Below are 26,246 nucleotides of genomic sequence, written 5' to 3' on the forward strand. Positions count from 1 at the left end.
GAGCAAATCACTTCCCTCAGGTGACCTCAGGCCAGCACATACAAGTGCTCAGCTGGAAGCAGGAGGGAGTGAGGGAAATGTTGAGTGTGGGTAGGGCTTGGGGCCCCCCAAGAGATGGCATTGCAGGGGTTGGGGGTGATGATACACCACGACCTGGGAGGAGCCCTCAACTGAAGCTGTTGCAATCCCAGGGTCTGGCACATTAAGTGGTTACATGAGTGACCCACAAACAAATAACTTTTAATTTTTTTTTTTTTTTTTTTGAGCAGGAGCTGGGCCTTGATGGCCCCTGCCCCAACCCCAAGCTGCATTTATGATACAACCCATCACAGCTGGATTTTAAAAATACACAAAAAATATTTATAATATACATTATAAAACCTAGGTGGGGTTTGGAGGTGGCCTGAGCGATATGCAAACGGTGAGGACCTTCAGGAAGCTCGGGCAGGGTCGGGATGAGGAAGGGAAGGGGCACAGTACTTCATATGAAACTCATAAATACCCACAGGTGGCTGCTGGACAGGCCCGGCTGGCTCTGGGGGCCTGGGTGTTGAGAAGGGGCAGCAGGTGAAGGGTTAACCTTCAGTCCCAGAACTGGGTCTGGGCGCTGCTACTCTAGGCAGGTAGACTGAGGTGGGGAAGAATCTAAGGGAGCAGTGCCCACAAAGGGTTTGTCAGATCCAAGCCTCAAGCAAGAGAAAACCCAAAAGCCTTCTGCTAGCCCCGCCCTCTGGGCCTCTGGTCTGCCCAGAGGCTGGGACTCCTTCCTCTACCTTGCCCTCAATCTGGAGGGTGCTGGGGGATGCCCCATCTTCCTGGGGCCCCTGGCTGGCTTGTGGGGTGCTAATGGGGTCTAGTAGCTACTGTGCTCCCCTCTTCATGCCCAGTCTGAAACAGGTACTCCCCTAACCCAGCTGCCCTCAATGAGGCTCCACCCCTCACACTGCAGAGCCTCTCCCCTACCCTGCGGCCAGCCCCCGCCCCAGGGAGGTAGTGTAAACCTGGGCTCTGGGGACAAGCAGCCCTGGGTGAGAACTCCAGCTCTGCCCACCTCTCCTGTGGGTCCCTCAACTTCCTGGAGCCTGGGCACTTCATCTGAAACCCAGAGACCCACACACGCTGTGCAGAGTCAGAGGACTGCACAAGCCATGCAAGGAGTCTGGGCACCAGGCCTGGGACACAGAGGGGCAAAGATGTATGGTCCCCTCTGTCCTCAGCCCAACCCTGACCGGACACTCTCCTTTCCCAGGGCCTCTACTCACTCACTAACTCCCTTGGTCTCCATCCTGCCCTCACCTGCCCATCACGCTTCCCCAACGGGGGGTGAGGGGGCAGTGGCCACACATGCCGGAGGCTGGAGGTGTCCCCTATCCCCACCTCGCTGAGGTCACGCGAGGCTTGGCAGAGCGAGGTGATGGTGGGCCAGCGCCCCAGACAGGCTGCCCCACCGCTGAGCCCTCCTCTCCTCTCTTCTCCCACAATTAAAGCGCAGAACAGTGGCAGGGAGTGTATGTGCTGGGGTAGGTGGGGAGGCCTCCTGGTCCTGGGCCTGAGGCCTGGCAGGTAGATGAATCCTCAATCCTGGACCCTCCCAGGGGTGCCAGGCAGGTGTGGAGAGGAGATGCTCACCCTGCATCCTTATGGAGGCGCAGAGGGCACCCTAGTCTTTGACGAGCTTGTAGACATGGTGCTGGGCCCCGTGCTCGCTGGTGGAGACTTCGAAGACAAAAGCAATGACAAGCAGGGTCTCCTGGGAGTCCCGGCTCGTGACCACCTGGGGGGTGAGCAGGTAAGAGATTCAGGAGGTCAGGGAGAACAGGGCCATGGGGCAGGGGGCTGAGCAGACCGTTCTCCTTTCCGGATCTGTGCCTCTCATCCCAGCGATGTGTCTGGCTACCCAACTTGGAGGCCCTGGCCTGTGGGACTCCCCACGACCCCTGCTGCCCCCATACCTGCAGGATGGTGAAGTTCTCCAGCACGCTGTTCATCATATACTTCTCAGGCAGGTGCTTCAGCTTATGAATGAAGTTGATCATGTACTCGCACATGGGCGAGCGGTGGATACGGTACACAAAGCGCCCGTTCTCCAGCCTGGCGTACTCAGTCTGCAGAGAACATGGAGAAGGCGTCACTCAGCTTGCCTGCTCCCAGCCCCACCAAGCCACCCAGAGCCCACACTCACCTCCACCTTCTCTACCACCTGTTTGCCAAAGGAGCACACCTTGGTGGAGACGCTGATGGTCATACTATCAGCAGAGCTGTACTGAGAGCTGACCCCATAGAAGGCTCCCGGGCCCTCCTGGATGGTGCTGTTGAGGTCGGCCTGGGCATAGGGGTCGGGGGTGTTAGGTGCTGGCAGAGACCAGAAGTATTCCCGCCACACCACATCAGAGTCCTGCCCAAAGATCCATCTCTGGCACTCTGCCCACAAGGCACGAGGAGACGGAGCAGGGTCAGAGGTCAATGCAGTAGGCCTGGATGTTGCACCTCTGTGGTAGGGAAGGGGACTTGGAGCAGAGAGGGCCAGGGGGGACTCACCCAGAACTTGACAAGGAAGAAGGCATTAGGGGGCCCCTTCTCATAGAGCTCCTTCAGTCCCCCCTTTTTCTCAGGGAATTTGTCATAGATCTGGCGCACGTCTACTGCCTCCAGGGGTGGGTCTGAGAAGGCGGGGTTCGTCTGGCCGATGTGCACAAACAGGTGTTTGCTGTACTGTGGGGAGGGCCCAGACAGGGTCAGGAGAGTACTCAGGCTTGCAGGCCCGGAGGTGGGGAAGGGAGCACTGCACAGGTACAGAACTGCCTGGAGCTTCCTGAACAGGCCAGACCCCCAACCCCAGCATCCTGAGTTGCAGTCCTGGATCACCTGGCTGGCCTCTCCACAATTGTGCAAAGGCTCACTCTCACCCCCAAACACATTACCGTGTCAGGGTCTCGCTGCACCTCCATGAAGGCTGAATACTCAAGGAGCCGCAGCCGGGACGAGGCAATGGTACGGTCCTGCCACACAGGCACAGAGGCAGCAGCTGAGGGGAGCGGGGCCAGGGGCTCATAACCTGGGAGGGCGAGACAGATTCTCATCTGCATGGACGCATGTAGGTGCTTACTGACAAAGCTGCCCCCAGCCTGCAAAGGTGCCCCTTTTGGCAAGGAACATGGGTTGGATTTTGACTCCCCTACTAGGTGTCCTTGTACAGTGTACAACCTGCACAACCATATGTGGTGGCCCTTAGTAGTATACATCAAAAACATTTCCTTGTGTGACTATTAATGTGTGTTTAAACAGAAAACACAGAGAAGTAAAAAACAGAAAGAACAATGACCCAGAATCCCACCATCTAGAGAGAGAAAGCCTTGTTAAGATTTCGGTGCATTTCCTTATTGGGAGTTTCCTACCCATAGAGATGTGTATAAATGTAGGTTTTGGTGGTGTGTGCTTGTAGCTGTGTACTGGCTATGGTTTTTTGTTTTTCTGAGATGGAGTTTCACTCTTGTTGCCCAGGCTGGAGTGCAATGGCACAATCTTGGCTCACTGCAACCTCTACTCCCTGGGTTCAAGTGATTCTCCTGCCTCAGCCTCCCAAGTAGCTGGGACTACAGCCATGTGCCACCACACCCAGCTAATTTTTGTATTTAGTAGAGACGGGGTTTCACCATGTTGGTCAGGCTGGTCTTGAACTCCTGGCCTCAAGTGATCCACCTGCCTCAGCCTCCCAAAGTGCTGGGATTACAGGCGTGAGCCACCACGCCCAGCTTGGCTATGGTTTTGTGCCAGAGATCTGGAACAACATTGTACAAAGTAAAGGGGCTATTCCTGGCCTGTCTCAGTCTCCTATAGATGTCACAACCCCCTCCCTCCCAAAGCAAACACACACAGTTGGACCCCAGCTCTCCTGAGCGGAGGTGCAGGTGCCAAGGGAGAGCACCTCGTGTGGAAACTTACTGCTGAGCGTCGGCGGCAGGGGCGGCTGGATGGGGTAGGCTGGCTGTGCAAAGGGCTTGATGCTGCAGACAAAAGCACAGTCTGGTGAGAGGGCTCCCTCTTCCCCACCTTCCACCTGGCCCAGCCCCTCTTCCAAGACCCCAGGAACAAGCCACCCCGCCTTTCTGCTGAGGCCTAGAAATGCATGCTGAAAAGCTAACTCGCAAGCTTTTGGTTTTCTGCACGTTTTAGCTTTTGTGAAATCCTGGAGCGTCTCCCAGCTGATCTGTGCATTTAATGTAGGATTTCAACCCTCCCCACGCCCCACCCTGAAAAGCTGCTCCTTAAGCTCCTTAAGCTGAGGGTCTTTTGATGAAAGTTGTTTTAAAGTTGAAGAACCAGCACACTTGACCACCTGACTGGTTAACTGAGAGACTGCCTCAGAAACTGAGTGAAAAGTAAACAAAGGGACAGATGACAAGTGGATGCATGCTGATGAGAGAACGCACAGGTGAACAGCCAGAGCATCAGCTCTCCTGTTGCCACTATCCAGCTTTTTTTTTTTTTTTTCAGAGACAGAGTCTCCCTCTGTTGCTCAGGCTGGAGTTGCAATGGTGCAATCAAGGCTCACTACAGACTGGAACTCTGGAACTCCTGAACTCAAGCAATCCTAGCCTGCCTCGGCCTCCCAAGTAGCTAGGACTATAGGCACCCACCTCAGCTATTTTTTGTTTTTGTTTTTTTTGAGAGAGCAGGTCTTGCCATGTTGCCCAGGCTGATTTTGAACTCCTGGCCTCAAGCACTCCTCCCACCTCGGCCTCCCAAAGTGCTAGGACTGATTACAGGTGTGAGCCACCACCCAGACTGCATCCCTCTCATCCCTCTATTTTTGAATTAACATTTTGCTCAGCTGTTGCCGGAGCCCAAATGGGAGGGAAGCCCTGTGTGGCTGCCAGGAGGAAGAGGGCATGAGACGATGAGCCACAGTACTCACTCCTGAGAGGGTCCAGGCTGCTGTCCCAGGAGAGGGGGGCTGCTCCAGAACTGCAGGGATGAGACAAGGCCCAGGGGTCCCTCAGCATCCATGAACCCCACTAAAGCTCATCCTTTATGGCACACCCCCACACCAGCCCACCTCCTGGGACCCATGTACCCGCGAGGAAGTGGAGAAGACGGCCTGGGGCAGAGGGGAAGGTGGGCTGAACTTGTTCTGCAGGACGCTGGCAGAGACAATCTGGGCAGAGGACATGGACGCCATGCTCTGAAGGGCTTTGTCCTTGGAGACCTGGTCCTGGGGAGAAGGGGCTGCATGAAGCCAGGGCCAGGCTGGATGAGGCCCAGATTTGCTTTAGGGCCCCTCCCATAACCCTGGCAGAATGCAAAGCACTAGGATGGCAGGTGTTCCCGAAGATCCAGGCCTGGATTCCAGCCCCAGTTCTGCTGTGTGATCTTGGGAGAGTCTCTGCACCTTCCTGGCCTCAGTTCCCCAAGTGCTCATCACCGCTGACCACAACCACAGTAAGAAATTTTTATTCCAAAGGCCAATATATATCAAGATATTTCCTCTTACTGTATGTCATGTACTCTCCTATTTTCTTTCTTTTTTTTTTTTTTTGACGGAGTCTCGGCTCTGTCGCCCAGGCTGGAGTACAGTGGTGTGATCTCGGTTCACTGCAAGGTCTACCTCCTGGGTTCACGCCATTCTCCTGGCTCAGCCTCCCAAGTAGCTGGGACTACAGGCGCCCGCCACCACGCCTGGCTAATTTTTTTTGTATTTTTAGTAGAGATGGGGTTTCACTGTGTTAGCCAGGATGGTCTCGATCTCCCAACTTCGTGATCCACCCGCCTCGGCCTCCCAACGTGCTGGGATTACAGGCGTGAGCCACCGCGCCCGGCTACTCTCCTATTTTCTATTCTGTTTCATCAGTGGTTCTCAAAGTATGGTCCCTGAACTAACACACCAGCATCACCTGGAAGCGTGTTAGAAATGTACATTTTTATTTTTTATTTATTTATGTTTTTTGAGACGGAATTTCACTCTTATTGCCCAGGCTAGAGTGCAATGGCACGATCCCAGCTCACCACAACCTCCACCTCCCGGGTTGAAGCAATTCTCCTGCCTCAGCCTCCCGAGTAGCTGGGATTACAGGCATGCACCACCACATCCGGCTAATTTTGTATTTTTAGTAGAGACGGGGGTTTCTCTATGTTGGTCAGGCTGGTCTCGAACTCCTGACCTTAGGTGATCCGCCTGCCTCTGCCTCCCAAAGTGTTGGGATTACAGGCATGAGCCACCATGCCCGGCTGACATTTTTATTTTTTAAAATTTTTATTTGTAGAGATGCGGTCTTGCTACATTGCCCAGGCTGGTCCAAATTCCTGGGCTCGATGGATTGTCCCACCTTGGCCTCCCAAAGTGCTGGGATTACGGGCATGAGCCACTGTGCCCAACCAGAAATGCACATTTTCAGGCCCCTGCCCAGACCCCACTGAATCAGAAACTCTGAGGTGAGGCCCAGAAATTTGTTGTAACAAGCCCTCCAGGTAATTCTGATGCACTCTAAGATTTTTTGAGAACCACTGTATTTCGTTTTTTTGTTTTTTTTTGAAATGGAGTCTTGCTTTGTCACCCAGGCTGGAGTGCAGTGGCGCAACCTCGGCCCACTGCAACCTCCACCTCCCGGGTTCAAGCAATTCTCTTGTTTCAGCCTCTAGAGTAGCTGGGATTACAGGCACTCGTTAACATGCCCGGCTAATTTTTCTATTTTTAGTAGAGACGGGGTTTCACCATGTTGGTCAGGCTGGTCTCAATCTCCTGACTTTGTGATCCACCCACCTCGGCCTCCCAAAGTGCTGGGATTACAGGCATGAGCCACCACGCCCAGCCATTTCGTTTTTTAAAAAATGAGGCTTGCACACCTATTAAGCTGGTTTCATAATCTGTCATTTGAAAATCCTGTATTAGGTGTTAAGACCCTTTCCCCGCTCCCACTGGGGAGGGCCGTGCTACTTACCAGGTTCATGGCCTGTGAGGGAGAGAGGGAAGATGGATTAGAGGACATGTGTAGCATCAGGGCTGTGGGGTGAGGGACGTCTTTGCGCCTACCTCCACCCAGTGCCCATGGCTTTTTAGCTTCTGAGGAGCCCAAGGCTCAGGCTCAGTAGACCCTCCCTGTCCCCCTAGAGGGAGTGCCTGCCAGCTAGGTCAAGCCCTGGAAAGGGCCGAGTGAGGGAAAACAAGCTGGCACCCTCTGGGTCTGTCCATATGTTCTAGAACTAGGCTCTGGGCATGGGGGCCTGGAGGTAAGAGGCCCCCTCCGCTGCACTGCTGTGGGCAGGGAGAAGAGCACATGGCCAGCATGAGGCCCTGAGAAGGGCCTCAGTCATGAACCCCAGACTCTCAGATCCGCAGTTGCAGGACAGCCAGATCTGCAAGGAACTGCCATGCCCACCTCAATAGCCCTGCCGGCCAGTACCCCTGGGGCCTCCTCCCTGCCCACGGAAGTCCCCATGCAGTTAGTAAGCAGCAGTCAGGAGGAAGGAGAAAAGGAAAAACAGAGAAGAGGAGGGGTGGGCCTTAGTGGCCCCTAGATGGTCTCCCTCTCCCGCAATGACAGGGCCCTTGGGCTTCCTGCTGCCACTTGTGTTTCTTTCTGGACCCCCTCACAGCTTCTCAGCCCCTTGCCTGTCCCAGGCTGGAGCCACAGAGCAGCAACAGGCCTGCACCCAGGAGGGTGCTGGGCAGGCCAGGGTGGGTGGCAGGGGCCCCATACCTTCAGCTTGGACTGAATCTCTCGAGATTTCCGCCTGGCTAGAACCTGCAAGTGGCTAGAGACCTGTAGAGAGAGAAAGAAAGAAAAAAAGAGAAAAAGAACAGAAAGAGCGGAAGGAGAGGCAGGAACAGAACTTCAGCCAGAAAAGAGGCACAGTGGGGCTGGAGAGCTGGCCAAGGAAAGGCCTGAGCTATGCAGAGATAGCGCCGTGGGTGAGGGGCCCAGGAGGGCTGAAGGCCCCCGCCAGGCACCCAACATACCTTGATGCCAACCTGGTACTCCCGCACCTTCTTCCGAGCTAGAACCTGTATGTGGCTGGACACCTAGGGGCCGCCCCGCGCCCCGCCAGAGAGGAAAACACAGACAGTGAGGAGGCACAGCCATGGGGTGGCCACGGGCAAGGAGCATCCCAGTCCCCTCATCTCTAGGGGACTACATGTAAATGGGGGGAACTTTTTTCTTTTTGAGACAGGGTTTATGTTGCCTGGGCTGATCTCAAACTCCTGGGCTCAAGCGATCCTCCCACCATAGCCTCCCGAGTAGCTATGACTATAGGCATGTGCCATTGTGCCCGGTTCAGACACCTCTTGACACTGCCAAATCTGTTCTCTTCGTGGCCTTGTCATGATCAAGAGCCACAGTAGCCTCCAGGGCCACCATGTACAGATGCACAGGTTGTTCACTGGCCCAAAGGGCACCAGTGAGGGTTGAAATCCAGCCCAAGTTCTACTGCCCAAGCTATGTGTCACTGTACAAGGCTGTGCCTAACCCTGTCCTCCCCCCAAAAAAGGTGACTTTTTCTCACTGGTGTCCTCAGAGGAGACCACCTTTTTCTAATTGGCATCACAGGTGCTAGCAATGGCCATGGTGCTCCTGTTGGTCATTAGCTTATACACCAAGGCCACATCCTCTACCAGGGATTTCCCTGGTACCACTGCCTGAGTCCTCCTGTCAACCCCAACCACAGCCCCAGCCTATGAAACCAGGCCTGGCCCTCCTGCTTTGCTCCCATAACTTTTTCCCCTAATACACCTTCTCTTTGCTTGGGCTAATATACGCTAGTGTATATATATGTACTCAGTAGGTGTTCTTAATTGCACTTCTCTAGCAATCTCCTCCTTGAAGCCTCCACTGGCAACTTGAGCTAATCACAGTCTGGATGTGTGCGCCCTGTGCTGTGTGCCCAGCTGACACAACAGACCCTTGACCTTGTCAAAGATCTGACCCAGAGGCACAGAGAACTCAAATGTCACTGTTTTCCCCAGGAAACACACAGACCCTTGATGCCGCTTCATGCTTCCAGCATTGGCAAGTGGCTTTCTTGGCAAGTTGTTTTTATTCTTACAAAGAAAGCTCCTTTTTCTCTTTAACCACAGCCTGACAGTGAGTATGTATGTGATGCCACCTGGTTAGGACCTGGGTGGGTGCTCCTCACACTGCCTCACTGAGCCCAGGAATCAGACTCCTGTCCAGCAAAATTACTGACCACTTCATGCTGTGACAGTAACTGACATTTACTGAGCACAGATACTGTTGTCCTCTGCATTTACACATACCGACCCCTTGATCTTTACAGCAACACAAAAACATAGGTACTAATATCCCTGACTTACGGATAACAAAACTAAAGCCTGGAAAAGTTAAGCCATCACACAGCTGACTGCCACAGCCAGGATTACAAACCCAGGCGGTCTGACTCCAGAGCCCACTCTGACTCCACTCACCACCAAGCTACGCTACCAGGAGTCGCTTGGACCCTGAGCTCAGAAGACTACCTCCACATGGTTGACTCTGTAACAGCTGAAAGTCACAAGGAGCTTCATTCTAACTTAATATTTAGCTCTTTTGTCCATATGGAGGCGCTGTGCTTGCTACAAATTGCTGCATGTATGTATGTGTAAAAACCTAAAACTGCATTTCTTTGCCAAAAGTAATTTTTTTTTTTTTGAAATGGAGTCTCACTCTGTCACCCAGGCTGGATTACAATGGTGTGATCTCGGCTCACTGCAATCTCTGCTTCCTGGGTTCAAGTGATTCTCCTGCCTTAGCCTCCCGAGTAGCTGGGATTACAGGTGTGCACCACCACGCCTGGCTAATTTTTGTATTTTTTAGTAGAGACGGGGTTCCACCATGTTGGCCAGGCTGGTCTCAAACTCCTAACCTAAGTGATCCACCCGCCTCGGCCTCCCAAAGTCCTGGGATTACAGGTCAAAAGTAAATTTTAAAAGGACCAAAAAAAACCTTGTCAGTGGTTACTCTTTTTAACACATAAAGACATGCCTTGTTCTCACAACTAGAGGATGGTCCCCTTTCACTGGGATCTAAAAGCCCAGAGTTCTAAGAAAGAGTACAGATAGGGGGAGTTTCATCCTTGTACCTTATGCTCTTACGATGAAGGCAGTGGTTTCTAAAATTCCAAGCTTGTCAATAGTTGGTTTGTAAAAGCTCTTTTCTGGGCAGCCCTCTCAGGATGCTGGGCAGGAGCAGGTGTGATGGTGGACCCTGAATTCAGGGGCTGGGATGTGCCCACCTCTGCAGTCCACCCTGGCCTCAGTTCACAGTGACCCAGCGTGGCTGGATGCAATGGCTCGTGCCTGTTATCCTAGCACTTTGGGAGGTTGAGGCGGGAGGACTGCTTGAGGCCAAGAGTTCAAGAATAACATGGCCAACATAGTGAGACCCCCATCTCTACAGTAATTTAAAAAACTTAAAAAAAAACAAACAAACCAGTGACCTAGTTTAATGACCCTTGACCCCTTCCCACTCTGACTAACAGGTTCCTATGAATACCTCTTCTGGGTAGAGGAGGACCTGCTGAGAGTTCACTTCTGAGCTCAGAACAGCTTTCTGTTTATAATAATGACTGGAATAATAATAATAGCAGCAGCAAATTCTTCTGCAGCGCTTATGCTGTTCTAAGAGTCTTCATATGTTAACTAACTCAAAGGCTGAGGACGCAAGGGTGGGAGGCCAACTACTGCCCACTCCCAGGTAGAACTAGTATTTGAACCCAAGGGCTCCAGGGAACAGGGCCCTGTGTGTACACCTCCATGTGGTATCCCTGGTGCCTAGAACATAGCAGTAGGTCAATCATTAGCTAAGTGAATAAATTTGGTGCTGCATGAGCTAGACTTAGGGAGGGTGGTTCATAAATGCTTGAATGAATGAGGGATCTTCGCTGCCCCTACACTGGGAGGGGAGGCTCAGAGCCTTCCTTTGAGAAGGAGGTGGGCCGGGCGCGGTGGCTCAAGCCTGTAATCCTAGCACTTTGGGAGGCCGAGACGGGCGGATCACGAGGTCAGGAGATCGAGACCATCCTGACTAACACGGTGAAACCCCGTCTCTACTAAAAACTACAAAAAACTAGCCGGGCGAGGTGGCGGCGCCTGTAGTCCCAGCTACTGGGGAGGCTGAGGCAGGAGAATGGCGGGAACCCGGGAGGCGGAGCTTGCAGTGAGCTGAGATCCGGCCACAGCACTCCAGCCTGGGTGACAGCGCGAGACTCCGTCTCAAAAAAAAAAAAAAAAAAAAAAAAAAAAAAAAAAAAAAAAAAGAGAAGGAGGTGGAACAGGCCAGACTTGTCATATGCACCATGGGGATCTGTGGGTCCAAATCCCACCAGGACAGGAGGCTGGGAACGTGAGGGAAGTACTGGCCTCCATTCCTCCAGGTCCTGCCTCCAGCCTGGCCTCTCTCCCAGGCGGTGGGGCCATCACTCCCATCCACTCCCCTTCAGATTTCTGTCACCACACTGCCACCTTCCCTGGACCAGAAGCCACCAATTGTCTCTTACATCATCATTTTTCTCCGTTCCCACCACCACTACCCTTGTCCCAGGCCCTGGCACTGTTGATCTAGGCCTTTGCTTATGCCCCCAATAGCCAGCCTCCCTGTCTCCACCCAGTCCTCTCTAATCCATTGTCCCGGCTGCTTGAGGGCCTTCCTCAACAGCTGCCACCTGCCACTCCCTGCTCCATACCCTTCTGTGGCCCACTGCTGCCCCTTGGGGAACCTGTCCTCCATGTCTCCTGCTGAGTGTCCCCTACCCCAGCAGTCCCCACCCTCCCTCTGCCACATCATGCTGCCCACAGGCATGGCTCTTTCCTGCCTGGGGGGCTTGAGGAAATTACTTAACTTCCCTATGCATCAGTTTCCTCATCGTAAAAAAGAGATAATTACTGTACCTATCTAATAAGGTTGCTGAGAGGATTAAATGAATTAACTTAAAGGAAGCTCTGTGTGGGTTTACCATGATGATTAGTTGTATATTCAACTTCCTCAGCCTGGAAGGAAGGGTCCTCTCCCTTTTCTCTGCCTGGCTAACTCCCATTCCTTCTTAAAAATACATCCCTAGTGTCACCTCCTCCAGGGAGCCTTCGCAGCTCTCTCTCCCCACTCCCCTAGCTTTGTCTGGGTTGGCTGCTTGTCCCAGAGTGCCCTGCACCCACCCCCTCTCAGCCCCGCCACCCTGCTCTGTACCCGTCCATCTGACTGTCTGGCTCCCTGGCTTGTGACTCAGGGCAGAGACCATGTAGCAGCCACAGCAGCCCCGTGGGCTTATCTGTGGTCCCTGAACCAAAGGCCCTGGGCAGGTAGTGGGTGGTCAGAGAGGACAGTGGGGCCATCTCTCTAAGAGAAGATGGAAGGGTGAAAGGAGCTGCTCGGGAGTGGGAGGGGGTAAAATCGAGGGCGTAAGGGGAGCACGATGAGGCAAGGAGGGTGGCAGGCCAGGTCGGGGGCAGCCTCGAGGAGGTGGGCAGGGTAGGGGCAAGGGGTTGACCAGGGCAGCTGAGACAGAGTGTGTGGGTGGCAGACCCAGCATAAACTGTCTCTCTACCTGTTTTCTCGTCCGAGTCTTCCCCGTCCTCAGTTTAATATAGCGTGCAATCAACTCATTTCGGCCTAGATTGGGGTGAGAGAGAAAATGAGGAGTGGGCAAAGGGTGGAGCCAGAGGCTGGAGACCCCCACCCCACTGGGAAGCCACTCCAGGTCCCTCCCCAAAACACTGCTCTTCTGTTCCCCACTCTCTTCACTCCAAGCTGCACGTGCAGGGCGTGCAAAAGTGGCTGGGGAGTCTCAGCTGCATCCTACGGCCTCCAGGACCTAGAGGGGCTGCTCTTCAGGGGAGGGGTGCATTAGGAGCTGCAGGGTAGGAGGAAGGAGGGCTGAGGCACCCTGACAGGCTTCCTTGCAGACAGACCGGGTGGCTGTGGTACAGGTCAGCAGGACAGTAGCAGAGTAGGGCTAGTCCTGGCCAGGCACGCCCATCCTCCCAGCCCCCAGCAGTGCTTCCTGCCTGTGTCACCAGCTCCAACGCTCTTAGTGCATGGATTTGTGGAGGCGTGTGAATGAGCCTGCCCCAGGTGGATGTCCTGCCCTTACTCTGTCTTTACCCTGGACAAGTCCCTTCCCTTCTGTGGTGAAAGACCAGGAAGGACAGGAAGGCAGCATTGAGCGCCTCCAATGTGCCTCCTACACTGGCAGCCTTGTCAAGATGTGTCACTGAGCATGTCGCCAAGTCCTTGTGCCTTTTACGACCATGTCACCAGTTCCCAGTGTCTCTCCACCCTGTGAGAGCCTTGTGAGCCTTGGGGTGCAGGCTCTGTTCTGCACCACAGACCCTCTGAGGGCCCAGAAGCTGCCAGTGTCCAGGGACTTGGGCCTGAAAGGGGGATGCCTGGGCCACACAGCTGAGCCCACATCAGCATGGTCAAGGTGTACACCTCTACCCCCAAATCCAGGCTATCTGCCCCCCAGCCCCATGGCCTCCCCAGAACAGCCAAATTCTCCAAATTCCATTACAATGACTGAACCAGCCCCATTGCTCCTCCCTTCCCGCCAGCCCCTCTCCACCCCACTCTCTCCACCCTGTCTAAAAATACCCTGTGGGGCTCCCCCAGCCTGGGAGGCAGCAGTGGGGGCAGACAGCACCCACCCTGTGGAAGGCACCCTGGATCATCTGCCTGCCCCCAAGGTGGGGCTCTGGGGCTGGGGTGGGCGTGGCCAAGGGACACAGAGCAGCCCTGATCCCGTCCCACAGGCTCGCCCTGGGAAGGGCTGGGCCTGCCTCGCTCAGCCATGGGCTGCTGGGAGGAATAGGGGAGCTGGCCAGGAACCAGGCCCAGAAGGGTCAAGTTATCCCAAAAATGCAGCTCTGGGAGAGTCCTCTCAGGGCTGGACAAGAGGGGACACTCCCTTCTGGAAGTGGGCAAGATGGCATAGAGAAGGGCCAGCAAACACAAGGAGTGGGGAAGGGGACTGAGGAGGGCACGCGTCCTCTCGGCCCCAACGCAGGTCTTTGTCCCGGTGCGACCTCCCACAGCCCGCACTGGAGGGAACTGTGTTGCGACTGTCACCGGGCCTCCTTTCCACATCTTCCTCCTGGAAGGGATCCCCTTCAGGGTCCCGACTGGCGCAGACTGGGCTGACCCACTTTCTTGGGCCCACTGAGTCACCTCGAAACCTCCAAGCTGGTAGCGGGGAGGAGAGGAGGAGCAGGCGGGGCTGCCAAGGTGTGGGCTGTGCCTTGGATGGGGGGCGAGCCCGGCTTGTTTATGAGGAGGAGCGCGGAGGAGGATCCAGACACACAGGCTTGCGCGCCCAGACTCGCCCGGCCAGCGGCTGGCAGCCTCCGACGTCATCAAACCGGTTGGGTGAGAGGGCAGAGAGCAGGGGGAAGGGCCGCAGTCCCGCCCGAGCTCCCGATGCACGCACCGTACATCTTGCCCTCGTCGGACAGGATGATCTTGCGCCGGCCGCAGGGCGGGTAGATGGCCAGGGCCTCCTGGAAGCTCTGCTCGATGTCCGGACTCCACACGCCCTCCGCATCGTTGTCCAGCCCCTTGTCCAGGCCCTCGGGCCCATCCTCCCGGGCTTCCCCGGGGCTGTTGCTGGCGTTCCAGCTGTTGGACGCTATTGTGCTGGTTGCTCTGGGCTCTGGGCCTGAGCCCGCTGGGCGGCCGAGCCTGGGGGACAGAGAGAGAGGAGCTGGGGCCAGGGTCCTCCTCGACCACAGCAATCTCCTATCCCACAGCCGCTGGGTCTGGAGCTCCGCCCCCAGCCCAAAGCCCACCCTAGGAACAGGTGCTCCGGGTGGAATGGAGGTAACAACCAACCACAGCTTGTTCAGAGCTGTGTGACCTGGGATGCACGCACTACTTCACCTCTCTTGGCCTCAGTCCTGTAAAATGAGAAAAGGGTCTCCTTGAGGTTGTGAGGGTTAAAACTTAAATGAGCTCATGACAAAGTACTAGCCATATGCCCGGCTCATGACACTCAAGAAATACGTAATCAGTAACAACAATGCCTCACACCAACACAGCACTTTTGTAGGAAAAAGGCATTTTCATATTCATTCAAACCTCACAAAACTAGTCCGGCATGGTGTCTCATGCCTGTAATCCCAGCACTTTGGGAGGCCAAGGCAGGCGGATCCTTTAAGGTCAGGAGCTCGAGAACAACCTGACCAACATGGTGAAACCCCGTCTCTACTAAAAATGTATCAGGGCTGGACACGGTGGCACATGCCTGTAATCCCATCACTTTGGGAGGCCGAGGAGGTTGGATCATGAGGTCAGGTGTTCGAGACCAGACTGACCAACATGGTGAAACCCCATCTCTACTAAAAATACAAAACTTAGCTGGGTGTGGTGGCACGTGCCTGTAATCTCAGCTACTCAGGAGGCTGAGGCAGGAGAATCGCTTGAACCCAGGAGGCAGAGGTTGCAGTGAGCCGAGATCACGTCACTGTACTCCAGCCTAGGCAACAGAGCAAGATTCCATCTTTTTTTTTTTTTTTTTTTTTTGAAGCGGAGTCTCGCTCTGTCACCCGGACTGGAGTGCAGTGGCCGGATCTCAGCTCACTGCAAGCTCCGCCTCCCGGGTTTACGCCATTCTCCTGCCTCAGCCTCCCGAGTAGCTGGGACTACAGGCGCCGCCACCTCGCCCGGCTAGTTTTTGTATTTTTAGTAGAGACGGGGTTTCACTGTGTTAGCCAGGATGGTCTCGATCTCCTGACCTCGTGATCCGCCCGTCTCGGCCTCCCAAAGTGCTGGGATTACAGGCTTGAGCCACCGCGCCCGGCCGCAAGATTCCATCTTTAAAAAAAAAAAAAAAAAAAATTAGCAGGTCATGGCAGCGCACTCCTGCAATCCCAGCTACTCAGGAGACTGAGGCATGAAGATCACTTGAACTCCAGAGGCAGAGCTTGCAGTGAGTAGAGATGGCACCACTGCATTCCAGCCTGGGTGACAGAGCAGACCCTGTCTCAAAAAACAAAAACAAAAACAAAAAACACTAAAGCAGGGAGGGTAGGGAATAACGCCCATTATCCAGAGAGGAAAACTGAGGCTCACAAGGTCATGCAGCTGCCAAAGGCATGCTAAGGAGCACAGAGAGGAGGAGCAAAGGGGCAGGGCTGTGCTTCCTCAGCTCTCCCTATCAGCTCCTCCTCCCCAGTGTCCAGATCCCCAATCAGGGAACTCTACCCCTCACTCTTGCCCCAGCATCAATGCAACCCAGCTAAGGACCCCTCAGGGGACAAGGAGGGTCCCTGACCCAGGAAGGGAATAGTTTTACCTTCCCCAAATCGATAACCAAACAGAACTCTGCCAACGGGCCTAACATGGGGCAGGAACTGCCCCAGGAATTATAAAAAGAGAACTGGAGAGGGAGCAGCTGAGAAGGTGCTTGGCCAACAGCCTGGCTCAACCTCACCCGCTCCTCTATCCCACTTCCTGTTCCCGCACCTCCAGGCCCCACAGCAGCCTGTAAACCACTCACACCCGTAAACCACCCACACGCCCACCCCCGCCCTGGCCCATCCTCCATGTGGGCCAGGGCTCTGTAAACTGTGAGCGCCCTGAACCTACCAGGCTGAGTTATTAATTAGGACCACACCCCACCAGGCCCCCCATCACTCACAACCCCAAGCCTCAACCCAAATCCCCTTCAGCCCCAGAACCCACATGTCCAATGTATTCAGGGTCCTGGAAACCTAAGAGCCCATGATGGCTGGATCCTGGGACTTAGCTCTGGGCAGCAGGAAAAAGGGAGGGGTGGAGAGGTGGGGGACCCCATCAGAAGCCAGGGAGAGGAAGATGAATTCCAGGTCCTGCTGCTTGAGTGGGGGTGGACTCTCTCTGCAGAGCCACCTGTTTGCTTGGGGAGGCTTGAGGGGGTCACTAGTAGAACGAGGTGGGGAGGGCCTGGGGGGCCTGAATGTCAGCTAGTTATTCAGTTATTCTTTTTTTCTTTTTAAAATGTTTTCTTTTTTATGTTTTAGATGGAGTCTTGCTCTGTCACCCAGGCTGGAGTGCAATGGCGCGATCTCTGCTCACCGCAACCTCCACCTCCTGGGTTCAAGCGATTCTCCTGCCTCAGCCTCCCCGCTCAGCATGGTGCCACGTACCTGTAGCTGGGATTACAGGCACGTGCCACCATGCCCGGCTAATTTTTTTTTTTTTTTCAAGATGGAGTCTCGCTGTCTCCCAGACTGGAGTGCAGTGGCGCCATCTCGGCTCACTGCAAGCTCCGCCTCCTGGGTTCACACCATTCTCCTGCCTCAGCCTCCCCAGTAGCTGGGACTTACAGGCGCCTGCCACCACGCCCGGCTAACTTTTTGTATTTTTAGTAGAGACGGGGTTTCACCATGTTAGCCAGGACAGTCTCCATCTCCTGACCTCATGATCCGCCCACCTCGGCCTCCCAAAGTGCTGGGATTACAGGTGTGAGCCACCAAGCCTGGCCAATTTTTTGTATTTTCAGTAAAGACGGGGTTTCACCATGTTGGCCAGTCTGCTCTCAAACTCCTGACCTCATGATTCACCAGCCTCGGCCTCCCAAAGTGCTGGGATTACAGGTGTGAGCCACTGCGCCTGGCCCTCGGTTATTCTAAACTATTATTCAGTTAGTTATTCAGCTATTCAACTAGTTATTGTAATTATTCTAAACTATTGAGTTTAGACTTAATATTACTACTAATAACAGTACCTGTCATATGCCAGGCACTGTTGTGGGATTTCACACACATTGACTCATTTAATCTTCACAATAACCCTATGGGGCAGATACTATTATTATTCCTAGTTTATAGATGAAGAATCCAAGAAACAGAGAAGTTAAGCAACTTGCCTTAGGGCACACAACAAGTAAGTACTAGGGCTGGGTTCTGAACCCAGGTAAGCTGGCTTCGGTTTTATAACCAGGAAGGTTATAGGGAGGGTGCTGAGAGACCCCACCACCTGGAGAGAGAAAGGAGGTTCACCTGCCATAGCAACCGCCCTAAGTCTGCCCAGGAGGTCCCCCTCAGCCCAAGCAGCTGCAGCAACTTCAAGGACCCCTGCACTGCTGTACTGCCCTTTCTGTGATGCCTCCAGAGTCACCAGGAATCTCTCTCCCATGGCCAGTGGGCAGCCAGAAGGAGCTGTGCCCCTGACCTGTCAGAGGGGACAGATGCCCTTATTCCCAGCCTGTCCCTCACCCCAGGAAACTGGATTGAGAGCCCCAGCCCCCACTCCTCAATCAGAGGGGAATTCTTGGAATAGAAATGTGAGGGGTAAACAAAATAAATAAATATAAATAAATAAATAAGGAAATGGGGGGGTGGTGGCTCATGACTATAATCCCAGAACTCTGGGAAGATCACTTGAGGCCAGGAGTTCAAGATCAGCCTGGGCAACACAGTGAAAACCTTGTCTCTATTTTTAAAAATTAAATTTGAATTTAAAAAAACAAAAAGAAAAACAAAAGTGAGGGGACAGGGGTACGCTAGCTGAGTGGGCACACCTAGCGACTCCCCTGTTGATATAGCTGGGATGCAGGCCCTGTCCACAGGTATCAGTCTGATACTGCCACAGAGCTGTCGGAGGGGAGGGAGAAGAGGGGCTACAATGAGCTAAGACCCCTCTTAACCCCTTCCCGAGGCCTCCATCGAGCAGCAGTGGCCCAGGCAGCCCCAGACTTTTAAAGGAACTTTCCTGCCTCCCCCAAGTCCCTGCCCGCGTCCCCTCAAGCAGGCTGTGGCCCCCCTTCTGAGGGTGATGTCAGCCCCGCCCCGCCCCCCGCGGGAGCACTGTGGCCAAATATGGCGAACACAGCAGCAGGCTTGGGAGCTGGGACAGACTGGGGGGGCGGGGCAGGCGGCCCCTGGCTGGGACCGCTGGCAGCTGGTGAGGGGGAGGGGAGGGGGGACGGCCCAAAGGACGTGTCAAGGAGAGAATAGGACCACCATCCCTCCCTTCCGCTGGCTCCTAGATGCATGCGAGACTCACTTTCTAGGAACACTCCTGGGGCAGAGGCACCAACACAGGAGCAAGTGGCACTCCCCACACACATCCATGCACAGGAGCACACTGTGCAGAGGGGCTGTGTGAGTGCTCGGGTGGACAACCAAGCGAGAATGTGTACCCCCAAGCTGAGGCACACACATGGGCAGTCGCGGGCAGGCAGCTGCCCCGGGCTGGGGGCTGGACCGGGGTCTCAGTGGAAGGGAGTCTGCAGGAGGCATGAGCACTGGCTGCTCTGTTCTCCTAGAGACCAGCATGTGCCCGCCTTCTTCTCCCTAGACCCTCTAACTGCTGGGACCCAGGCCGGGCTGAGAGACGAGGCTATGGCTCCCTGGACAGGTGCGGGCTGGGCTGGGGCAAATGTGGGACTCTGGCTTGGTGGATGGGTGGGACATCTAGAGAAGGCTGACTGTGGGCGAGAGGGCAGACCCTGGGCTGCTGGCTGACGATGCCCAGGTGTCAGGTGTCTAGAAGCTCTGCCTCGCTGTGCCATGAAGAGGGGTAGGAGAGGGAGGAGACTCAACTGAGGGTCAAGGGGAGGGAGACCAAGGCCAGGGTGGGGCCTGAGACAGACAGGAGGGGCAGGGGAGACAGGCTGGGGGAGAGTCTGGGGCAAAGAGAAGCTGAGGTAAACCCAGAGAGAAAACAGACCAGAGACAGGAGAGTTCCAGTGAGTGAGAGACAGAAAGCCCAGCCCAGCGGGGGACAGACCAGAGCCCCGCAGAGTGAAGGGAGAGACCCCAGGAGAGACGTGGAGGCAGGGCTGGGGAGTGCTGGACCGTCAGACCCACAGACTGACAGAGCCGGTGGGGGGTGGAGGGAGAAGGCGTGAAGGAGGGCAGGAGAGGGGAGAAGAAAGAGGCGGCACAGACAAGGCAACCAACAAAGACCCAGAGAGACACAGAGCAGAGAGGGGTAGACCAGAAACTCAGATATGACAGGCATCGAGGGAGGGGCAGGCCAGGAGGGGACAGGGAGAAAGAGAAAGACAGGGACAAGGACAGAGACCCAGAGGCCAAGGCCGAACAGAGGGAGGGAGTGACAAGGGAGGCCACTGCCGGGGGCTGGGGGCCAGCCACAGTCCAGGACACCCCCACTCCCATCTCAGGAGCTCCCACCCTCCACCTCCTCTTAGAACCCCTCCCATCTGCCCCTGCAGAGGAGTCCTGTTGTACCTGTCCTGCAAACCCGCCAGCAGGCTGCAGACCCCCAGGGGACTCAGTCTGCCTTCACCCTCATCCTGACCAGCCACACCCGCTTCCCCTCTCCCAGGGCCCTCAGCCTTCCAGGCTCAGAAGGCCTCTGGGTGGAGGCAGGGATGGGGGCTAGGAGGCTGCGTGAGCAGGCTTTGGGGCCCTGGGGAAGATAAGGGGCACCTTGCTGCCCACCCCCACCCTGGGGCAAGACCTGCCGGAAGAACTGGCTGGACAGCTCCAGGGATCAGGCCAGAGCTGGGGCCGCTGCAGAGGCCCTGGCCCCCCACCCCCACAGGCCCTGCAGCTTCCAGACCACCCAGCCCTGTAGCTCCCTTTAGGGGCCCCGGAGCCACTGCCTCAGTAGGAGGCACAGAAAAAACCAGTCTGGGTGGGTGGGCACCTCCTGTCTTACCCCTCCCCCTGCACCAGCCCTGCTGGGAGGATGAGCTGAGCTATGACCTTCCTGGGTCTAGCAGCCAGCAGTCCACCCCTGCAGGGACCCCAGCCCCCAAAGCCTTCTCACTTGGAGTGAGAACATCACTCAAAATGTGGGAAGATCAGTGAAATCAGCAGTTTCCTCCCAAATCTCTGCCCTCAAACCTGAGCTGGGCTGACCAGCCAGGGGGTCGAGGATGGGGAGGGCAGCTGAGGAGGGCTAAGGGAGCCTCCCACCCCCTCTGCCTTTTCCTCCCTCCTCCCCTATCCGCCCGACAGCGGGCCAGCTGTTCTCCAGCTGCCAGAAGCTCCTACCCTAGAAGTAGCCATGCTCTGGGGCAGCAGAGCAATTAGGGATGTATCTGCCTCCCCCAGCTCCAGCCCAAGGACCCCGGAGGGACCCTGCCAAGCAGCCACACCCTGCCAGGCTAGGGAGGGATTCCCTCCTCCCTGGAACAGGGTCTCAATTTTTACAGGAGGAAGCAATTTGCAGAGCCCACTAGGAGGGAGGTGGGGGCCCCTCCACTCTCCCCCCTCCGCTTATTAATGTGCTTCCAATTTGGGAATGGAGACTCTCTCGGCCCCTCCTCCCCACACTACTTGGGAAAGGGGCTTTCTCAGGGAGCAGAGGGGGTTGGGATAGTTCCCCCAGGCCCCAGGCCTCCTTCTGCAAAGCTCATCCGTTGTCACGCCCCCTCTCCTTGAAGCAGTATAGGGGGTAGGAGGGTGGAGACTCAGCCCTCAAGTCCCCTGCAGAGAGAAGGGCCCAGTTGCCAGACCTCCCTTCACCCCCTCCCTGGGACTGACTTGTCTCCTCATCTTGTCCTAGTCCCAGGGTGGGAATCTCAGGTATCCAGTGGGAGACAGGCTGTGGGCGGTCACTGGGTTTCTCAGTTCTCAGTTACCATGCCAGACTCCTGGTACTCCGGGTCGCCCACTGGGCTCCCACCAGCCACTCAGTCAGTGCCCCCATGAGAGTCACGGTGTCATCTAGAAACAAACAGGCTCCCTCTGCGCCCTTCCTCTCGCTCGCATACACAGTTGCGTCACAGCCACTGTCCTGCACATTCACTGTTACCCGCATCTCTCTCCTGCTGGGTTTTTAAAAAAATCTTTATTGTGATAAAATATACATAACATCAAGTTTACCATTTTTGCCATTTCTAAGTGTACAATTGAGTAGCATTAATTACATTTCTTCTTTCTGTTTTTATCAGTGTCTTTCTCATGGTCTTCCACATAGATGCCACACGTGTCAGGGACCACAGGCCCCCAAACGCATCCCACAGAGCCTCCTACACGCCCTGCCTGGCACAGCCCTGGGGGTGTCACCCACACTACCCGAGAGTCCCAAACACGTTCAGATAGTGACCACCCACCCACAGTGCCAGGATCAGTCACACCCCACAGTTTCTCTCACACACGGCGTCGCTTTCTGGTGCTCAGTGTCACCCACACACCACATACCATATTCATGCTTGGCACATATCGGATGGGGTCCACCTTGCTGGTACACACATCATACTGACACGGAGTTGGTCGTATTGTTTTACTCGCATGTAGTGTCACACGTAAGTCACACATAGACAAACCTGAAGCCATCTCACAGGCTGCGTCACAACATACAGGTCACAAGTGGTCACACCACAGTGTAACACATCACACAGATCGCCACTCATCCGACTTCTCACGCACACACGCCCGCGCGCTCACATACACACAGCATCATGCAAGCGTGGTGTCCCTCACACGCAGGTCACTTGAGCATCAGAGTCACACCCAGTGTAATCTCCAGGCACACAGATGGTTAGGCAGCCGGCTTCCTTCAGCGACACATCCAGGGCACACACAGAACATCCCCATGCAGGTTCTCAGGTACACAGGTGGCGGCATGCCCGGACACATGAAGAGTCACCAGTTTCTCTTATGGATGTGTATATCTGTCACACACACGAATGTCACAAAGCCACAGTTTCTCTCCTGCATACACCCAGCCCCACACAAGCCGCTCTGACCAGGGTTCTCTTCCACACATATCCAGCCCCACAGAAGGCAAGTCTCACCCACACAGAAATGTCCCACTCACGGCTTCCCTCACACACATCCAGCGCCACACACAGTTGCAGTCTCATTTCCCTCTAACACTTCCTGCCCTTTCAGGCCTGGCAGGGAGCACAGGAAACAATCAGCACTCTAGGAAACCCCAAGGGCTGAGGCTTTAGGATGTACAGGGGGATGAACCTCTCTGGCCCTAACCTCAACCTCCTGTGGGTCAGGGAAGACAGGCAGAGCCCTCCCTCCCACAAGGCAGAATTCTCCCTGGAGGGAAGCGGCCCCTTCTGCAGACAGCCTAGGGCACAACACCGGGAGGGGAGGGGGGAAAGACAGGGCAAGGCCACCGGGACAGTACTGAGTGTGATCTGCTGACCTCCCCAGCTCTATCCAGAGGCAGGTCCTCAGGGTCATCCCTGGAATCCCACAGCTTCTGCAGCCCCCATGTGGGAAGAAGAGGCTGCGACCTCCTAGCTCCTTCACAGAAAGCTGCAGCATTTAGACCCCTAGGCTCCTCTCCCCATCGTGAGTGGGGAGGAGGAGGAGGGCAGGACCAGCGATTTCCACACTGAGCCCTGGGGCCCCCAGAGGTGTTTGGGAGTGGGGCAGAGGGTAGGGCCACCCAAATGGCCTCTGAAGACCCTTTGTGCCATCCAGCCCTACCAGAACGCTCGACCACCTCAGAGGCAAGATCCCCCAATCCACTAAGCCTCCCTGTTCCTTGACACCTGCTTCCTGCCACCTTTTCAGCCCTGTTCACCTGGCTGAGCTACTCCTCAGTCACTCCTTGGTTTGTCCCTGCCTTCTTCCTTGGGCCACTGGATCACCCACCCACCTCTCCAGATCCCACCAGGTTCAGGTTCCATCATGGGAGAAGGGAGGCAAACTGGGAGACAGACTCTGGGAGGAGCTCAGAGAAAAGGGACCTGAGAAGTCATTCATTCCAAGCAGGGAACTGAGGCCCAAAGGGGCTGGCCAAGATGGCACAATTGGTTAAAGGTCCAGAGGGGACCAGATCCCTATTTCTTGACCACTGCTGTTGAGATGTGGTTTTGATATTCCTTCAGTCGGTAGAAAGTGCCAGGATCTACAAACCTTAGGGTGAGGATGGGAGCAGGGCTCAGGACCCACGTGATGCTCCTGTATACTTAATGCGCCGCTCTGTCCTGGCAAGCACTGACCATTCTAATAAGCCATTCCCCAGCCCAGATGCACTCATTAGCATTAATGACGGTTCCCTCCTTAGGGGAGTGGGGAAAGGCCCAAGAGCTTGGGACTCATAATGGCTCCTACACTCTCCCTGAGGAGGGGGCATCCAGGGCCCCTGAAGTCACCCTTACTGGACAGCCTTGTCCTGGAAGATCTGTGTACTCCCTGCCCATTGGGTGAGCAGGGACCCAGAAGACCACAGAACCACATCCTTTAGGTAATGCCCCTAGGAGAGGGCTCTTGGGGGGAGGGGGGGCTACAGGAGTCTAGAAGGGAGGGGACATAATTCCCCCAAATCTCCAACTTTTGGGGAGAGCCTTCCCTCCTTGCCCCAGGTGGCCCCAGCACTGCTGTGGAACATGTGTACAGAGAATCAGGCCACAAGAGACTGGATACACAGAGCCACCATGGGCACCAGCCCCTCTGAGCTGTGTCCAGCCCCTATCCCTATGCCCTGTTCTTCCGGACAACAAGTCCAGGCCTGACCTGGTTCTGCCCCTACCTGGAAAGAGGGAAGACACAGAAGACAGCTCTTGAGAAGCCCGCCCCAAGGCCTCCTTCCCCCTCGCACTGAAAGAATCTCTCAGCCCTGGATCAGGGCCCCTCACCAGTCAAGTTGACAGAGCGGGGTCTCAATGACACTGCCCCAGGGCCCAGCTGGGCTGGAAAACAGATCCAGACCAGCGACCCCAGCCCTCCCTCCCATGGCAGGAATAAAGGGCACGACAGACAATGGAGGGGACCGGGGTAGGAAGCGGGGGACCAGCCACCCTCAAACCTTCTCAAGTCTAAACAAGAGCCCTGAGAAAGTGTGGGGAAGAAAAGGCCCCAAATCCAGACCCCTCCGAGCCAAGCTCACAGCGTTCAGGGCTGGAACTCTGAATCGACACCCCGACGCAGGCGGCAGAACTTAAGGGAACGTGAGCCCCTCCCTGCCTCTCAGGGGACACACGGCCGGGGCGCGCGGTTTTGCTCCTAGACACCCTCCACAAGCCAGCGCAGCCGCGGCACTGCGCGCAGAAACCGGCCTGGGGGGAGGCCGGGCCCGAGGCCTGCGTGGAGCTGAGGCCGGGCGGGCTCCGGGAGCGCGCGGGCCGGGAGTCCAAAGGGCGGTGGGGCCCGGGACTGGGCGCCCCGGATATGAGATCCCGGGTGGCAGGCAGGCCCTCCACACTGTGCGGCCCCTGGATCCCCGCCCCGACCCCCCAAGCGCGGATGGCGGGACAGGCGACGGCACAGGGGACACGGTCTCCCCGGCTTCCCCACCTTCCCAGACCAACTCTTCCCCGTCGCGGGGGGGGTGGTGGGGAGAGCGGGGGGCGGGGCTTCCCGGAGAGATTTTCTCCCTTCCCTCTAAACTTCCCGGCACCCCAATCCGGGGCTCCAGCTCCGGCTGGACAATAGCTCGGGGACCCAGTCCCCCTCGGGTGTCGCCCCCCCTGCCAGCCCAGCCGACCAACCAAACCACCTCTCCCGAGCGGGGCCTCCTCCCGGCGTCCGCCGGGCTTACCTGGTCCGAGCTCGCGGGGGCGCTCCGGCCGGGCCGCTCCGCCGGGCCCGAGGGAGCCGCGAGGGGGGCCGGGGAAGGGGGGTCGTGGGGAGGGGGCTGGCCGGAATGTGCGGAATGAGCCGGGTTGGAGCGGGAGGCGCCGAGCGCGGAGGAGGGAGCGAGCGGGACGGAAAGTTTGTGTTGAGGAGCCGGGGCGGGGGTGGGGGCTGCGGGAAGGAGGGGGCGGGGCGCGCAGGGGGCGGTGCTGGCCGAGAGGGGCGGGGCCGGCCAGCCGCGCTCGGGCCGCCCACCCTGAGGCCTGGCGACCCGGCCACCCCGGCCGGCGCGCGCCTGGGAGCCCCACTCCTCGCCAGCCCGTGCGCAGCTGCCTTCCTCCCCCTGCGCGCCGGGCCTCGCCCCGCTCCCGGGTACCCGCCGGAGTTTGGGGCCCCGGCCTGGGGCGGGGCCGGGGGCGGAACCCCCGCCTCGGGGGCAGGGCTCCCGGTGCCGGGGGCCTTGGGTGCCGCGTCACGAGGAGCCCTGCAGAGCCGGAGCGCACGGGCCCCGGGGCTCCCGGCCTCTCCACCCTAGTCCCGAGCCGCCGAGGCGGAGCGTCCCCTCCAGCTCGCGGGCCTGCCCCCCACTCCCGGGGCCCCAGACTCGGCTCCGCCCTGGCGGCTGCGCCCGCCCTGCCGGGACCCAGTTTGTCTGGTTCTCCCCGCGTGGCTCGTTTCTCGAATTTCTTCTCCCTTTCTCCCTCTTCCCCGACCTCCGGGACCCTCCCTTTCGTCCTGGCTCCCCGGGCCCCCGCGGGGGGCGTCTCGACGCTGCGCGGCCGCCGAGTTTCGGTAGGACCCGCGACGGGCGAGGGGAGGGGACGCCGGA

At 56.6% G+C, this 26,246-nt stretch overlaps 1 protein-coding gene across 3 annotated transcripts; it reads right to left on the reverse strand.

Annotated features, from left to right (window-relative positions):
- Nucleotides 1–210: 210 nt before the first annotated feature.
- On the reverse strand, nucleotides 211–25,883 carry TEAD3 (TEA domain transcription factor 3). Of its 3 annotated transcripts, XM_033216926.1 has the most exons (14): nucleotides 25,383–25,883; nucleotides 14,410–14,660; nucleotides 12,532–12,596; nucleotides 7,955–8,017; nucleotides 7,695–7,757; nucleotides 6,936–6,947; nucleotides 5,075–5,212; nucleotides 4,916–4,965; nucleotides 3,943–4,004; nucleotides 2,922–3,055; nucleotides 2,539–2,712; nucleotides 2,183–2,323; nucleotides 1,953–2,105; nucleotides 211–1,774 (listed from the first exon to the last, which is right to left on the reverse strand). In XM_033216926.1, the coding sequence occupies exons 2-14, from the start codon at nucleotides 14,414–14,416 to the stop codon at nucleotides 1,661–1,663; spliced, it is 1,176 nt and encodes a 391-aa protein (XP_033072817.1). In that variant the 5' UTR covers nucleotides 14,417–14,660; nucleotides 25,383–25,883; the 3' UTR covers nucleotides 211–1,660. The 3 variants fall into 3 exon arrangements, with proteins under 3 accessions (XP_033072817.1, XP_033072818.1, XP_033072819.1); XM_033216927.1 differs by lacking the exon at nucleotides 7,695–7,757 and having other exon boundaries at nucleotides 220–1,774; nucleotides 25,383–25,873; XM_033216928.1 differs by lacking the exon at nucleotides 7,955–8,017 and having other exon boundaries at nucleotides 263–1,774; nucleotides 25,383–25,881.
- Between the last annotated feature and the right edge of the window lie 363 nt (nucleotides 25,884–26,246).

The sequence above is a fragment of the Trachypithecus francoisi genome, unplaced genomic scaffold (assembly GCF_009764315.1).
Source record: "Trachypithecus francoisi isolate TF-2019V2 unplaced genomic scaffold, Tfra_2.0 Lachesis_group10, whole genome shotgun sequence".
Classification (NCBI taxonomy): Eukaryota; Metazoa; Chordata; class Mammalia; order Primates; family Cercopithecidae; genus Trachypithecus; species Trachypithecus francoisi.

Coding starts and splice junctions, on each gene's coding strand:
- TEAD3 (XM_033216926.1), bottom strand. Junction 4,966..5,074: donor TCTTCTCCACTTCCTCGCGG/GTACATGGGTCC, acceptor TCATCCCTGCAG/TTCTGGAGCAGCCCCCCTCT. Junction 4,005..4,915: donor CAGCCTGGACCCTCTCAGGA/GTGAGTACTGTG, acceptor TTTTGTCTGCAG/CATCAAGCCCTTTGCACAGC.